We start from the raw sequence: 15878 nt of genomic DNA, 5'->3' as shown, positions 1-15878 counted from the left end.
TCGCCGTTTCTGCAGCCGAAACGGCAGGGCCGGCACAGACCCAGCGGCATTTCCCACTAAAGCAGCCGCAGAAGTAGCAGCCACGGGTAGGAGTGAAGGAGCCGAGGCTGCCCCTCTGTTGGGGGCCGGGAACCAAAGCCGGGGCGGCGCGCTCGCAGCTATGGCTGAAGCTCGCCGTCTCGGCGCGGAAAAAGCGAGGCTTGAATGGGGACGGGGAGGCCGAGCCCTCGCCTTACCGAGACCCTCGGAGAGAGGAGGAGAAGGAGGACCGGCGCCGAACTTACCCGCCGCGGTGCTTGTTGTCCATTCGCTTCTTCTGCCTGACCGGCTGCAAGGGGATGTTATCGGTCATGACCGCGGCAGTCGTGCGAGGAGCCGTGTCGGCGGGGGAGGAGCGCAAAGCAGGCTCGACTCGTCGCAGCTTTCGCCTCGCCCGGCCCACACCCAGCCTCTCCGCGCTGGAAGGAGAGCGCGCCTCTGCCTGCCGAAACCCGGGCTGGGGGCTGGGCGGCGTCGCGCAGGTAACGTGGACTCTCACGCCGGCTCGCGTCGTCCCCTCATCTCCCCCTCATCTCGGAGCCCACCGAGCAGGGTGTGCGAAGTAGGCGAGGGCCGTTGGCTGGTCGCCTCAGGCAATGGTGCTTTTCCTCGTTCCCCGCCGAGGATGACACCTCCCCGGCTGCGTTTCTTGCCGGTTTTATTCCCTCCCTCTTCGCCACTCTGCTCTTACGGCTGCGGCGGCTCTGGTCCAGGAATTTAGAGTGGCCTTTCAAGACTGCGGACTCCGTGGACTTCATTCCTCCTTGCTAAATCCCTCTCCCGCCTTCCTTTCGGTGAGCTTCCTGGGGCTTTCAAAGGAAACGTAGCTTCTCTTCAACAACCTACCCTCTCAGAGAGCTTTTAACCTGCTCTCCTCGGCTCTCCTTACCATCAAACATTCAAATCATCCCTGGAGAAAGCTTAATGTACAGCCCAAGATGTTTCTTTGAACAATTCCGTTCCCACGCACTGATTTATTTATTTTTTAGTTTGCAAATCCCAAACCATTCGTTTCGAAGCTAAATCATAAGGGATAGCATTGAGATAACCTTGCTGAATGAGTGAATAATCTAATCAGAGTTGGGATTGATTATATTCAGATAGGAAACCACCAATAAATCCCAGCACTGTACCTGTATTTATTACTAAGATTTGTAATTTGTAAGATTTGCCAAAGAATTGAGGCCTTTGAACTATGGTGCTGGAGAAGACTCCTGCGAGACTGCAAGGTGATCAAATCGGTCATTCCTAAAGGAGATCAATCCTGACTGCTCGCTCCTTAGAAGGCCAGATTCTGAAGATGAAACTCAAATACTTTGGCCACCTAATGAGAAGGAAGGACTCACTGGAGAAGAGCCTAATGCTGGGGAAGATTGAGGGCAATTGAAGAAGGGGATGACAGAGAATGAGGTGGCTGGATGGAGTCACTGAAGCAGTACATGTGAGCTTAAATGGACTCCAGAAGATGGTAGAGGACAGGAAGGCCTGGAGGAACATTGTCCATGGGGCCGCGATGGGTCAGACACGACTTCACAACTAACAACAAGATTTGGATACTGTTTCAGTCATAACGGTTCTAAGGGGCTTAGTTCTCATCCAGTAAACATAACAACATGTAACAATATAATTGCCAAATCAATACTTCAATAAATATCCAATAACCCACCATTTGTAATCCAGCCATCTCCCCTGACTTATCAGGAACAAGAACTTCATAATTAATGCCCTGCATTGTTCAGTCATCAAAGGCTTTGCAGAAAGGCTCCAAAAATTTTGGGATAAACTAGGAAATCATTTTTTAAAAAAGCATCCAGGAAGAAGGTAAAGAGGATCCTGATGGAGAATCTCAGAACGTCTAAGCCTGTCTTGCCATAGCTTCACTATTAGAAAAGTACTGGGTTAAAATTCATAGAAAAGTAGCAAGATAGAAACAATGGTTCACCAAAAATATTGATGCTCATCTCAGACTTGCCATTAAGCACTTGGATGAGCTTCCAGATATCTGGAACAATGGTCTATGGGGAGGTCAATCAAAAGTAGAACTTGTGAGAGTACATTGATGCTATGTTTGCCAAAACCAATATTCACAATAAGAACCTCATTCCAAATATCAAGCATGGAGATAGAGGTATGATGATTTGAGAACACTTGCCTACATGGGACCTGGATAATTTACCATCCTTGAAGAAGCAGAATATAAAGGCAATCTTGCCCATGTGCTGAAACAAAAGTGGTCATGCAGCAAGATTGTTGACTATTTGCCATTAAGTTCATATAGATAGGCCTTCTGTCAAATGATCTGTATCTAACTGGTTTTCTTCAAGATTTCCAAAGGTGAGTCCATCAACACTAATTGAGTAAACCAAAAAGGCAGGCAATATCCACCACTTCAGTATCTTCATTGTCAATTCTAGATTGACTGCTGAATCTGTCGTCATTAGTTTGGTTTTCTTTATATTTTTTTTTTTTCATGGTACCTTTTGACTTTCATTACTAGAGGATATAGATCATTTACAATTTCAGGGTACTGTCAGCAATTTTCCAGCAATTTTCTTCCTATAATTTTCTTCCATTTTATTCCAATCCAGCCTGTTTCAATATACTGTATATTCTGTTAAATAAATAAAGTGAGATTATAGAGCCTCGTCTCACTAGAAGTCTGGAGCCAGTCTCTTTGGCTAGGTTTGGTCTGGGTTGTAACTTCCTATCCTGTATATATGTTTTGTATCAGGACAATAAGATGTTGTAGGATTTCCATTCTTCCTGAGACATTTTAAAGCTTGGTTTGTTCTTCAAAGGCCCTTCTATAATCAACATATAGATTTATTTCAGGTGTTCTTTGGTTTTCTCTATTATTTAGCATACTTTTTGGCTTTGTGTTCTCCCTACTTCCTACACTACATTTCTTTCTGATCTTCCCATTCCCAATATTTCTCAAGCGTAAGAGTAGGTTTATCTCAGAAGAATGTTCCTTCCATACATGTGCAGTACAAAGTATACTGTACTACACAACAAATTATGCCATCCCTCCCTTTTGATCATGCTGGTTGGGGTTTATGGGAATCAAACTGTAATACATAGAAAACAAATTCAACTCCTGCCCTCCAAGAAACATGATCCAATGTTTTTCTTCATGGCCAATAGTAACATTTCAAAAATGTGGCAGAAAGTCTGCCTCTACAGAAACCTTGTGTCCTCCGGAGACTTCTGGGCTGCAACTGCCATATTTCCTCATTGTCTGTGCTACATAGGACTAACATGAAGTCTAAAACATCCAGAAGGCACAATTAGACAATACCTATTATTCCCCCCTTCCCAATTTCTCTGCCTTGGTTGCATAATCTTAGGGAAATGGGGTTGAGAAGTCTTAGGTCCAAGAATCACCATAAAATATAGCAATGCAGGATGTGTTTAGCAATACCAGTTTGGAATTTGGGAAGTTGCTTTCCCAATATCAGTGAGGATATAACCTGTTGGTAAAAAGTCAGTTGATGCATGCATGAAATTAAGACATAGAATGTTGCAACAGCAGAACCGACAGTCCCATTTTTAATTCCTGGAAGTTAATACAATTAATGTAAAACTGTGCTTGCATGTTAGAAATGCAAAGGGGGAAAAATACCTCCTTGAGAAAAAGTTTGGCCTGATTGACATCTAACTTCTGTCTTACACAAATTTTATTCTTTTATGCAAAGAACCATTAAAATGGAACTTCTCATTTGTAGCCCTGAAGATGATTTCAAATGGAAGTATTTCATTATTAGCAATGCAAAGGCACCCGGGGACTAGTCCCTCTTTTTCTCCATTATACATTTTGTTCTGGTAAATAAAAAAGGTGTGGGAAAATATGGAAGGATTCCAGATGGGAGACAATTGTGTCTTGATGCTCCGTAACTTTTGCCTAATAATGAAGCAGTGATTCAAAACAAAAGCCCTCTCTGGAACTTTGCATTTCATTTTGTTACAGAAAGGCAGAGTTTCTTACACAACAAAGTTTTGAATCTGTTTCCATTCTGCAACCTGTCAGAAACCAGTTTAAAGCTGATATTCAGTAGTTTTATTAATATAGAGCCAGAAAATTGCTGGCTTAGTTCTTGAAATGATCCCATATAAAGGAAGCAGGCAGGCCCAGCCTGATCTGAGACAGTGTGAATACATATAAGGTAAACTCAAGCTTTGGATGGCCATTTTATCATGTACATGCATCATTTACTGCTTGTAAATGAACATCTCATTGTCATAACTTTTAACTGGACAAAATGGCCCATTGTTGGGCAACACTTTTTAAACCAAGGCACGTCCAATAGGCTAATTTACAGAATGTGTCCAAAATCCGGAACCCATGACTCCCAAGGGAATGAAATTTGGCAAAATTGTAGATGCTTCAGTGCTACTGGCTGCTCCACTGCTACTGTGGTCATATTTTATTTTCTTTATTTTATCACCTTTATTTTCAACATCCAGTCTCAAAATCCCTCATGCTCTCAACCCACATAGCAATGGCCGTTTACCTTCTGATGTGTGGATGAGAGCACACAGGGAATGGAAGGTTCCTGGTTCTCCTTGCCAAATTCCCACAAGGAAACTCAATGTGGAAACTGGCAAGAAGTTACAAATTGCTCTTAACAGAATAACAGAGTTGGAAGGGATCTTGGAGGTTTTCCAATCCAAACCCCAGCTCAAGCAGGGGACTATTTTAGACAAATGGCTGTCTAGTCTCTTCCTAAAAGCCTCCAAAGTTGGAGCACTCACAATTTCTGAAGGCAAACTGTTCCACTGATTGATTGTTCTTATTCTCAAGAAATTTCTTAGTTCTAGGTTGCTTCTGTCTTTGTTCACCGATCACTTCTTGTCTTGCTTTCTGGTGCTTTGAAAAACAGATTGTGTTTCTTTGTGGCAGCCTCTCAAATATGAACCCCAGGATTGATTCCAGGAATGGATCAGTATGAAGAATCAGCAAAGACGGAAGGTGAGACAAAAGGGGCTTGGGGGGGGGGGGCTCCGGAAGCCCCCTGCTATCATGTCACCCCTAGTTCTTCTTTTCACTAGATTCCAATTCCTGCAACTGTTCTTTGTATGTTTTATCCTTTAAAAACCTTCTTCCACCCAACCATCTTTGTTGCTCTGCTCTCTTTCTAGAGTCTCAACATCTTTTTTATACTGTGGTGACCAAAATTGGATGCAGCCTGAAAGAAGGCATGAGTATTCCAATGATCCATTAAGAGATACTTTACATGCACATTCCAAAGGATTTGACTGGCCCTCATTTTCATTACTACTAAGTTTTCTCAATCCCTCAGTCCTGAGCAGGCTAATTCACAAACTGCTTGCAATTCTGTCATTTCTGAGAAACAAACTACATCTCAATCATGTCCTTAATCCACAGCCTTATTTTGCTCATCTCCTCCTAAAATAGAGCAGCTATGAAGACATGTAAGAGCCAGTTGTTTGCCCACTTTAAACAAAAACATTAAATTGTTGGACAGCATGTGCATTAAATAAATTGAAATGCAAGTAGAATTTTTGGGTATCCAGATTGGAATTATTAGCAGTACAACAGTGTCGTGCATGCTTTTAATCCATACATGGCACATTTATGTCATCTCTGTACCCAAACCCAGGCAAATGTACTGCAAATAATTGTTTAATTAATCACATGAAGACTGTAATAAACTGTAAGCACCTGTGCTGTCATATGCTGGGATGGCTTTGTTATTTTTCCTCATCACTCCCCTTTCCAGTACAAGGTGTTAGCAGACATCCTTTAAACATTTAATAAAACCCTTCAAAAAACTGTCAATATTTGCAAACAAACTATAACAAAACTTAGTCACTGGCTTTTGTAAAAAAAGGCCATAAGGCATCTTGATAATGATACATTACTGTGTTGTATGGACTTGGGAAAATAACCCCAAAACTAGCAGGAATTTGGGAGGACACATTCACCCCAATAGAAGTTGTGGGAGAAGATTGAGGGCACAACATTTTTCCCTAGACTCGGGTAACATTTTGTTTTGTTTTGTTTTGGTATAGTAAGCATTCAAGTCAAATGTCTTCTAAAAAGAAAGGTTGGAAGTTTCTGCTTCCAGCTGTCACAGCACAAAGAAGTGTTTTAGGATATTCATTTCTGGTCAATGCTAGAGTTTATTCTATTAATTCCACATATTGTTCCACATCCAGTCATTTGGTAGTAGTTTGTTCTCTATTTATCAAGGCACAGAAGTTTATTTACATTTTATTAAAGACTACACCAAGTTTCTCCAAGGCAATCTTCCTTTTTCACTGACTCTTTCCAAAAACATCCTACAAATGGGACTAGGAGGCTTTGCAAAACTTGTTTTTGGCAGAGGTGAATAATTCTGGGGGAAAGGAGTTCCTTCTTTCATTTAAAATGGACATTTATATTTTTATGTGTCTGGGTTAGAAAGACTGAAGGTGAGAGGACAATCTGAAGTTGAATTTCTTTAAGAGAGAACTATTGCTGGTTTCAGGGCTTGGATTTATGATTTTGTAGAAATGCCTGCTCTGCAGTTTGGGAGCCCTCTTGAATCCAGCACTGATGCTGGGCAATCTGATGGCATTAATGTGTTAATAGTGGCTTTTATCAATGTTGGCTGATCGGCATCAGTGTGATACAAGCTGGTTTTCTTAATCCTTCTTTATAGGGTGGCCTTGTTGACAACCTGACCTAGAATGGAGAAGCTGTATTGATAAGTAGGATCTCACACCACCATTCTTTGTAATGCTTTGCAATAGCATCATACCACAAAGCTTGAAGATGCATGCACAATCGCATCCTGGCCTAAATGTCACCCTGCCATACTTGTGTCCCAAGTATGTAAATTGTGGTATTTGCATAACAATGTAGTCGTGCATTTTGTTACCATTCCTCTGCTGAAACCTTCAAACAAAATTCAAGACCCTCATTATGATGGATAAAGCTTTACTAGCTTGGGACCAAACTCTTTCCAAGACTGTCTATGCCTGGAAAGTCCCTCCCATGTTGCTAAACCTTAGTGAATTATCTTTGCAGTTCCCTGCCAGGGATTCATTGAACATCAACAGCTAATTGTGCCTTCTCATGGTGGGACCCAGACTGTGTTTTGAGCCTTCCCTCTCCTTGTTACATTTTAAGAGGAAGCTCAGAACATTTGTAATGCCTTTACATGTTTGGAGTTTTGATTGTATTTGTATTCAGGGGTGGGGTTCTGCCGGTTCTGTCCACCTCTGTTGAACAGGTATCTCTGAAGAGCAGCAGACATAGAACTGGTTCTATGTCTGCTGATGTTTTTGCCTGCCCACCCACCCGGGCTCTTACCTGATCTTTATTTCCTGATTTTTCAACTGCAGCTGCCGAACGAGGCACAGCTGCAGTTAAAAAAGCAGGAAAAGAGGGCTGCTTCAAAGGCTGCTTCTCCCCACGCAGCTAATGACGATTTACAGGTGCCACAGTTTGTAAATCCCGAACCGGCAGTTAACTCTGTTGTATCCCACCCCTGTTTATATTGGGTATAAATATTTGTAAACTACATAAAGCAAAAAAAAAAGAGAGAGAGAACGTATGTACATTTTAAGATTTTTTAAAAAATACAATAGAAGTTTCTTTAGTGAACTGGATAGTCATGTAGTGAAAATGAAGGTTTGGATGCATCATGTGAAAAAATTATCAGAGATTTATTCTCATATCAACAGAAATGCATCAGTAGATAGTCCAAATAAACAAATAAAATATAATCCTACACAGAATTGCTTAAATCGTCCAAACATTCACAATGCAGAAAGAGAGATTATTCTCGGGATGCACCTTTGGCATGCTCCACGTAACAAGATCCATTTTACAGTGTAAACAGTGTGTGTTCTTACTTTACAAAGTCCAGATGGAAAGGCACAACTTGGCAAAAACTGATCCTAAGCAAATTATAATAATTAAAAAAATATATAACTGGAGACATACACACATACAATAGTTCAGGTGCAACCACATTGGTTTTTCTTTTAAAAATATTATTATACATCCACTTTGTTTCATAAACCTTCTGCATGAGCGAAGCTGGACTTTGAAGTTGGAAAAAGCCACATTTGCATTCAAGTCCTCTTAATACCAAATCTTTGTTCAGTTTTCCAATGCAGCTAATACACAGGCAGATCCTGCTGATGAAAAGAGAAGGGAAGTGGGAGGACTAAACACAACTCCCACATCCACTCCATGAAATACACTTCTAAACATCTTCAACTATCTCTACAAGCATATCTTATTTTGGTTTGAAATAGTGCACAGTAGTTTCTGTTTGGATCTCAAGTTTGACACAGTGGTTATTGTCTAGAAAAATAGAACTTAACACTACCATAAACAAATTAATAATAAAAATAATAATGAGGTAGATAACTTAGAATCCAGAAGACCATTCCAGTAACCTTCATACAGTACAAATGCCACATTGGGATTTTATTCCAGGCTTTCTCCCCTAAGAACTACAAATAGATAAAAGTCCAAAGAAAATGTAGGGCTGCCCAAAGTCTGGAAAAATAGAAATGATTCAGTCTTCCTGTATGAGAAGTCGAAACTCACACAGGTATAGGTCTTTGCTGGATTGCAGCCCTGAATTGCTAAAGTGGAAATGTCTCACACACACAGATGGAAACACCTACTTCATTTTAAATATAGATTTAGGCAGACTCCCTTCCATAAAGTGGAGGTGAGGGACAGTGGCAGAGAAAGAGCAAACTTGTGGAGGAAGATTTCCATTCAATAAGTAATCTGCTTTCAAAGTCATCACCTGAGAATCTGAACACAAACGGCAGAAACAGCAAAAACTCAGTCTTGCTAGGATTTGATTTCCCTTCAGCCGTATGCCTCCGTCTGGGTATTTGAGATGGGTAGGAGGAAAGCAAGACACAGCCACGAAGACTCAGCTTTTTGGCACTGTAGGTGGTGCACGTACAATTGTAGTCTTTAAATAAGCAGCAGTAATCAGATACAGAGCATTTAAGGTGTACAATGGCCAACATTATGCCTGTTTAAACATTCAGTTTTGGTTTTTTAAACAGGGTTCTGTGTGTATATCAGATCCTCATGTCCAACAGGCATCGTAACACTATTACATTCAAAACCGCATCAAATGAAAAAACAAACGAAAAAGGGAACGCCTCCAAAGGATGGCATTCTAGGATATTTACCCGCATAATTACTTTCCACCTTATCAGTCACGAATTCCATGAGTGCCATTTCCCCTCTTCGCTCCAAATATCAAAGGGAGATTTGCACTATTCTGCTCAGATCCCTTAAATGGTTTCTACTTAAGCCATCTCAAAAAAAAACAAATAAGCAAAAAAAAAATAGAGGTAAATGTTATAACCTTTGGAATTTCACATTGTAAAACATCGAAGGTTTTTACAGGTTTATGTTTCCCACGTAAGAAGAATCTTGCAAGACCCGCATAGAAAAAGGAGGATCCTAAACTGGCTTCACTTTTGTTTTGCGCAAAACATGGGCATGATTGTACTCTGGGCAACTCTTCCATAGACAGCCTTAGAATCATTTGCACGTCAATAAGAAAATAAGGATACTTGAGGTGTCATCTCTTAAAAATATATAGATATATATATATAGATATATTCCGTTAGTGATTTTTTTAAAAAAATCCATCCTGCCACCTTTCAAGCTTTCTGGTTTTTAATTAACGGCAATTTTGTTCTCTTCTATGAAGTGAGGGAATTGGTGTTTTGGCACATTGTCTTCAGCGGTGCTGTTTGGCTTCTCCATCTCTGAGCCAATCACAGCCTGGGAACTATTCGCCTTGGAAACGGTGGCAGAATTCATTGCTACATTGATTGCTGGACTTCCTCCCACGGTGTTTGGAAGAGAACGGATGCCCCCACTTTGGATCACAGAGATCTCATTGGTTTTCATGGCTAAGCCATTACTGAGCACTGCAGCGTACTGGTTCCATGCTGATGGATCAAGGCTCACCGAAGTGGTCACTGCATCTTTAGGGAACATTTCTGATACCTTCTTTGAATCATTGCCAAGCAAAGCCATTGGGTTATCAATGGACAGTCTTCTTCCACGTCTGGCAGAATTGTTCCACATGTGAGTCCCAACATGGACCTTATGGAAAAGAATGCCAACATTAGACTTCTGTGGGTAGGAATCTGGGCAAAACTGGAAGAACTAAAAACTAAAATGAATGGATATGCAAGATTCAAATCCCTGTTCAGGGACAACAGCTACCACGACATCTTGACTAAAAAACCCTCTCTCAATTTCTACCATTCCAGAGTTTTATTCTGGAGAAAAGTGTTTCTGTTAAGCAACTAATGGCCCTGAGGTTGGTTTGAAGGTTCTTCTGCAGTTCAGACCTCTGGTGATAGCTAACTGCCTCTTACATAATTGACACAGAGAGAAAAGGAGTATACCCACCTACTTCTGCCTCTGTTTGGCCTCAATCCCTTGGTAGCTTGTAGCCCTATTATCACATACTTCTTATCCATTATCCAAGGATGTGTAACATGTAATCTCCATGGGGGAAAAAGTTGCCCATTCCTGACATGTAACTTGTCCCATATTCCCTTTAATTGCAGGTATGTAATTAAAGAGAAAGGAGCGCTGGCCATGAGTCCATCATAAGGAAGATGCCTATGGAGATTCTCAGTCATACAGCTCATGGTTGTCCCAAAGGTGCTTTTTCAAGAGGCAACTGGACTTTCTGGTTTTTCTTTGAAGACAGTTTTGCTTCTCATCCAAGAAGAGCTGAAGAGGTTTCTTGGATGAGAAGCGAAACGTCTTCAAAGAAAAACCAGAAAACCAGAACCAGATTCCTCTTGAAAAAAGCATCTTCGGGATCACAAGGAAGAGAAACAAGAGATGAGAACATCTCACGAATATGGGATATCGTCCCGTAACATCTACAACAACCAAACCGTCTTGGTCTAAATCAGGGGTGTAAAACTTGATTTCTTCGAGGGTTGGATCAGCATTGTAGTTCTTCTCCACGGGCTGGCTGTCGGGGGAAGATGGGATGGACGTCTCCTGCAGCACCCTACTGGCCAAAACCGGGGGGCCCTCATGTGCCCCCATGCCCCATTTTGGTCGGCAGAGTACTGCAAGAGGCCGTTCAGGCAGAAAATGGGATGTGTAGAGGCCATGCAACCCCCCAGTGCCCCATTTTGCTGCTAGAGGCGCCATAGGCTGGTCCTTTTCTATTTCCAGGCTGACCCCACTGGCCAGATTTAAGCACCCCTTGGGCCGGATCCAGCCCACAGGCCTTGAGTTTGACACCCCTGCTCTAAATCCTAAGGCCAATAGTGAAGGAGGAGCTGAACACACATATTGTTTGCCTTCAAATTGCTCACCTTGAGATTCCCCTTTGTGGTGAAAGCTCTTCCACAGATGGTGCACGCAAATGGCTTTTCCCCTGTGTGTGTCCGCTCATGGATCTGAAGAGCACTTGCCGAAGAGAAGTTCTTACCACACGTAGTGCAGATATGCTGCTTAGCTGTACGGCGATGGGGTGGCACCAGAAGGGGAGGCACACTGGGGGATAATGCAGGAGGGGCAATAAAATGGCTGGTGCTAATGGGTCGATCGCTAGACATCTCCATTTTTATGAGAGCTGGTGGTGCTCTGATAAACGATGGGTGGATACTGCTACGGCCTGAAGAACAAAAAAGATAAAAAGGCATGTTGATGTATTGCTTATATGGCAAAGTTTCCTAAAAGTTCTCCAAGCCCAATTTTATTATTCAAAGCAAATAATTGAGTGAATATGAACAAGTCATACTGAGAATAGAAAAGACCTGATGGAGATGAATTTGTGGGGTGAAGACTTCAGGTGTATATAGATAAACCTGGATGCACGACCACAACTGGAACCAGAACTTCCATCGCTAAGCCATGTGGTTGTTCAATGAATCACACCCAGTTTACCACCTGTTTTGCTGCAGTTGTTAAACAAATCACATGGTTATTAAAGTGAATCTTGCTTCCTCCATTGACTTTGCTTGTCAAAAGTCCCTGGGAAAGTTGCAAATGGCCAAGGCGAGATCCCAGGACGATGCAAATATATGCCAGTTGCCAAATACTCAAAGAGTTTGATCAGATGCAAAAGTGCAAAGGCTCATCATAAGTCCCTTTTTTTCAGGGTCATCGTTACTTTGAACAGTTGTTAAATGAATGGTTGTAAGTTGAGGACTCCCTGTATAATTTGACAGTTCAGGATATGCACTTATCCTAGCAAAGCCCTTTGGTGGAACAGGTTGTTGATAAGATATCAGACCCTGAAAGGCTGGCATCTCTTCTCCTTTCCCCAAGGACATCCAGACATTCCACTACTCTCATCCCTAAGTCACCTCAATGCACTTTAGATGGGGCTTCCCTTGAAAACCACTCAAGAGCCTCAGTTGGCTCATAATAGAGAAGCACAAGGCGGTGATGGACATGCCCATCTGATATCTTTGCTAAAAAAGGAGGAACTATTTTGTTTTGGCTACAAAACCCCATCTATCTCTCCCTTACCCCTCAGCTCCAGTGTGGCATAGTTTTTCCTGGGAACCAAGGACATTCCAACACAGGTGGCTGAAGAGAGGAGGAGTGATGTTACCTAGCAACTGGCTAGCACCTAGATTGGACAATGTGACTTATTGTTTGGGGAAAAGGGAACCTTTTCACTTTTTAATTAGGTGAAAACCGTGGGGACTCTCAGAGTTGGCTTTCACCAGTCTGTGCCAATATGATCTCTCCAAATATGGCCTCAAGTCAGGCCAGCTTCAGAGTTGACAGTCTATGTGGCATAGGAACAGGTTACAGGTAGTCCTCGACTTATGACCACAACTGAGCCCCAAATTTCTGTTGTTAAGTGAGACATTTGTTTAAGTGAGTTTTACCCCATTTTACGAACGTTCTTGCCACAGTTGTTAAAGTGAATCACTGCAGTTGATAAATCAGGAACACACTTGTTGAGTGAATCTGGCTTCCCCGTTGACTTTGCTTCTTGTCAAAAGGTTGCCAAAGGGGATCACGTGACCTTGGGACCCAGCAACGGTCATAAGTATGAACCAATTGCCAAGCATCTGAATTTTGATCACATGATCAGGGGGATGGCTACAAAGGTTGCAATTGCGAAAAATGGTCATGAGTCACTTTTTTCAGTGGCATAACTTTGAACGGTCACTAAATGAACTGTGGACTACTTGCACTTGAGGGGTTGCCTCTCTCCCATGGGTTCTAGCCAGTTGGCATATGCCACCAGAGTTGGCATACTGTGGGTTGGCTTTCAATTAAATAATGTCATCTTATCAGAACTCAAGAAGCCTTTTCGGAAGGAGATCTCCCCGCTCCTGAAATCCATGTGGCTCCCACCTTCTCCATAAAGCCCCGAAGACTGGGCTCTTCTCCCGGACCTTGGGTGAAGATAGATGGAGTCCCAGGTTTGTTATTTCTGTGTCTATTTGCATATTTTGCCTTGGTGTCGTCTTGTTTGGGTGTCGTATTCATTTTTATTTTACTTTGTGAGTCAATAGGAGTTGGCCAGTGTCCAAGCTGAATTAAATACACTGTGCTAAAGGACATAGTATGCTGGCAGGTTTGCCCTTCCATTTTATTCCAGTTAAGTATTTATTTATTTATCAAGTTTATACAGCTGTTCCATCTCACCAAAGCTGACTCTGGGCAATACGCAACAATAAAACAGCCAATATAAAAACAGATGAAGATGTAAAAAGTCACAGTAATAAGCATAAAAAGGCAAAAATATCATTTAACCATAGGTCAAGAGTCTTCCAACTTGGTACGTTTAAGACTTGTGGACTTCAACTCCCCAGAATTCCTGAGCTAGGATGACTGGAGGAGGAATTCTGGGAGTTGAAGTCCACAAGTCTTAAAGCTGGGGAGGGTAAAAATGCCTTCCTGGCAATAGAGCCACTGAGGCAAATCTCTAGTTTTCCTGGAGCTTCAGGCCTGGCAGCACAACCAGATCTTGAGGCTTTAAAAAAAAAAAATCAAAAGCAATGGGAGTAATCTAATTTAATCTAATTTTCCTTAAGGTGGGTGTCCCAGCAGAGAAGGTAGCTTTCCCAGAGACCCACCAAATGTAGGTCATAACTGATGATACCCACAAATATCAATCATGCAGGTTTTTTAAAAGTTGAACAATGTTTCTGAATATACCACAATAGCCTGTTTTTTTTTTTTTCTAAACCCATTTTTCCTCCAAACCAAGAAAGCCATTAATTCACGTTTCACACGGCTGGGTTCAGTACAGGACACTTAACTCAGTCATCTGAATGCTAGCCAGAACTTGGGCAAAGACTAGGGAGGCCCCAGCCAGCCAGCCAGCCATGAAGTTCCATGACCTCAGCATAATACATGGTAAACTGAATCTGCTCAATTTTACAACTATAAAAAGTAAAGGTAAAGGTCCCCCTACACATACGTGCTGGTCCTTTCTGACTCTAGGGGGCAGTTCTCACCTCCGTTTCAAAGCCGAAGAGGCACCGCTGTCCGAAGACGTCTTCATGGTCATGTGACTGGCATGACTAAACGCCGAAGGTGCACGGAACGCTGTTACCTCCCCACCAAAGTGGTCCCTATTTTTCTACTTCCATTTTTACCTGCTTTCGAACTGCTAGGTTGCCAGAAGCTGGGACAAGTAATGAGAGCTCACTCCATTATGCGGCAGTAGGGATTCGTACCATTGAACTGCCGACCTTTGTGATTGACAAGCTCAGCGTCTTAGCCACTGAGCCACTGCATCCCTATTTTACCTTTTACAACTATAATTTTGGCCAAATACTTTTTCCCCCTGACTGGAATTCTGAACCATTTCAGCAGTTCAAAAAAAGCTTGTGAAAGATGGGAGTGGGAAAGGGGTTGGCAGGAGAAAGTAAACTGAGATAATAATCTGAATCAATGTGTTCATTTTTAAATTAGTGGATCTACTCTCATGCCCATTCCTCTCTCATGTTTCAACAGGCAATTAATTACTGGGTTCACACTAGAGGGTCTGGTTGGGTAACACTGGAGTGCCCCCAAGATTCAGTTCAATTGAAAAATCAAATGGGTTCAAAACTTCACTGCAAATTCATTTTCTGAACAGATCTGAATAATAATAATTGAACTTACTTGGAAACACCAAATTGAATCAGACCATTTGATCTGAATCAATGATTTTTTCTCAGAAAAATCAGTTCTAATGGAAATTCTAACTTTGAATCAAATCTTAACACAACTCTAGTTCACACATCATGCTAAGTCACAATTTGCTTGATTATAGTTGGTTAAATACTTTTGACTAGATTCACTAACAATAAGTTATAAACCACATCTTACAATCCATAATAGTTAAGTTCGCACTTTGGTCTAAACCAAAACCAAACAAACCTCATCATGGCTTAACATGTTATATGAAGCCAGTCACTGTTTACACTTAAGAACATATGTTTTCCAGATATGAGTATTAGCTACCAAGAAAACTGTACAAGTTAGAGGAAAGAAGAATAGCTATATATCCTATTTTACAGAGGATAATTTCTGTTGGCAGGGCTGTTATTCTTTATGTGAAGGGCTGCCTGCCAGCTAAGTCTAGTTGGAGTGAAGAGCAAGACTCCTGCAATTCACCATCAACATTTAGCAGCCAGATGCAACTGGTGAACAGATCAACAACTTCTTCAACCTGGCATGAAACATTAGAACATGGTGTATAAATTAGAGCCCATAATCTGTTCCGCTTTTGCTCTTTTGGGGTGGGTGCATTTCCTTTTTTGGGTGATTCATAAAAGGCTCTCCTTCAGAAATAAGACAAGATTCCTACTTTGATTTATAATTCTGTGTCATTTAGTGCGAG

General features: G+C 41.8%; 2 protein-coding genes and 1 long non-coding RNA gene across 3 annotated transcripts in view; 1 reads left to right on the top strand and 2 right to left on the bottom strand.

Moving 5' to 3' along the window:
- ATP9A (ATPase phospholipid transporting 9A) overlaps positions 1–750 on the bottom strand; it is a 102376-nt gene extending 101626 nt beyond the window's left edge. The window contains exon 1 of the mRNA XM_026664965.2: positions 285–750. Within this exon, the coding sequence (XP_026520750.1) occupies positions 285–352 (68 nt within the window). The 5' untranslated portion in view covers positions 353–750. The remainder of the gene's footprint in view (positions 1–284) is intronic.
- A 4176-nt stretch (positions 751–4926) lies between these two features.
- On the top strand, positions 4927–10302 carry LOC148131095 (uncharacterized). Its single transcript, XR_015748441.1, has 2 exons — positions 4927–5008; positions 9747–10302. It is a non-coding gene; the product is annotated as an uncharacterized LOC148131095 (long non-coding RNA).
- SALL4 (spalt like transcription factor 4) overlaps positions 7701–15878 on the bottom strand; it is a 31715-nt gene continuing 23537 nt past the window's right edge. The window contains exons 3-4 of the mRNA XM_087959277.1: positions 11392–11693; positions 7701–10147 (exon numbers count right to left, since the gene is read on the bottom strand). Of these exons, the coding sequence (XP_087815403.1) occupies positions 9713–10147; positions 11392–11693 (737 nt within the window). The 3' untranslated portion in view covers positions 7701–9712. The remainder of the gene's footprint in view (positions 10148–11391; positions 11694–15878) is intronic.

The sequence above is a fragment of the Notechis scutatus genome, chromosome 3 (genome assembly GCF_049901735.1).
Source record: "Notechis scutatus isolate UNSWTSFEM ecotype Mainland chromosome 3, rNotScu1.2, whole genome shotgun sequence".
NCBI lineage: Eukaryota > Metazoa > Chordata > Lepidosauria > Squamata > Elapidae > Notechis > Notechis scutatus.
The sequence above is the reverse complement of the archived record's forward strand: the minus strand, read 5'-3'. Positions and strand labels throughout refer to the sequence as shown.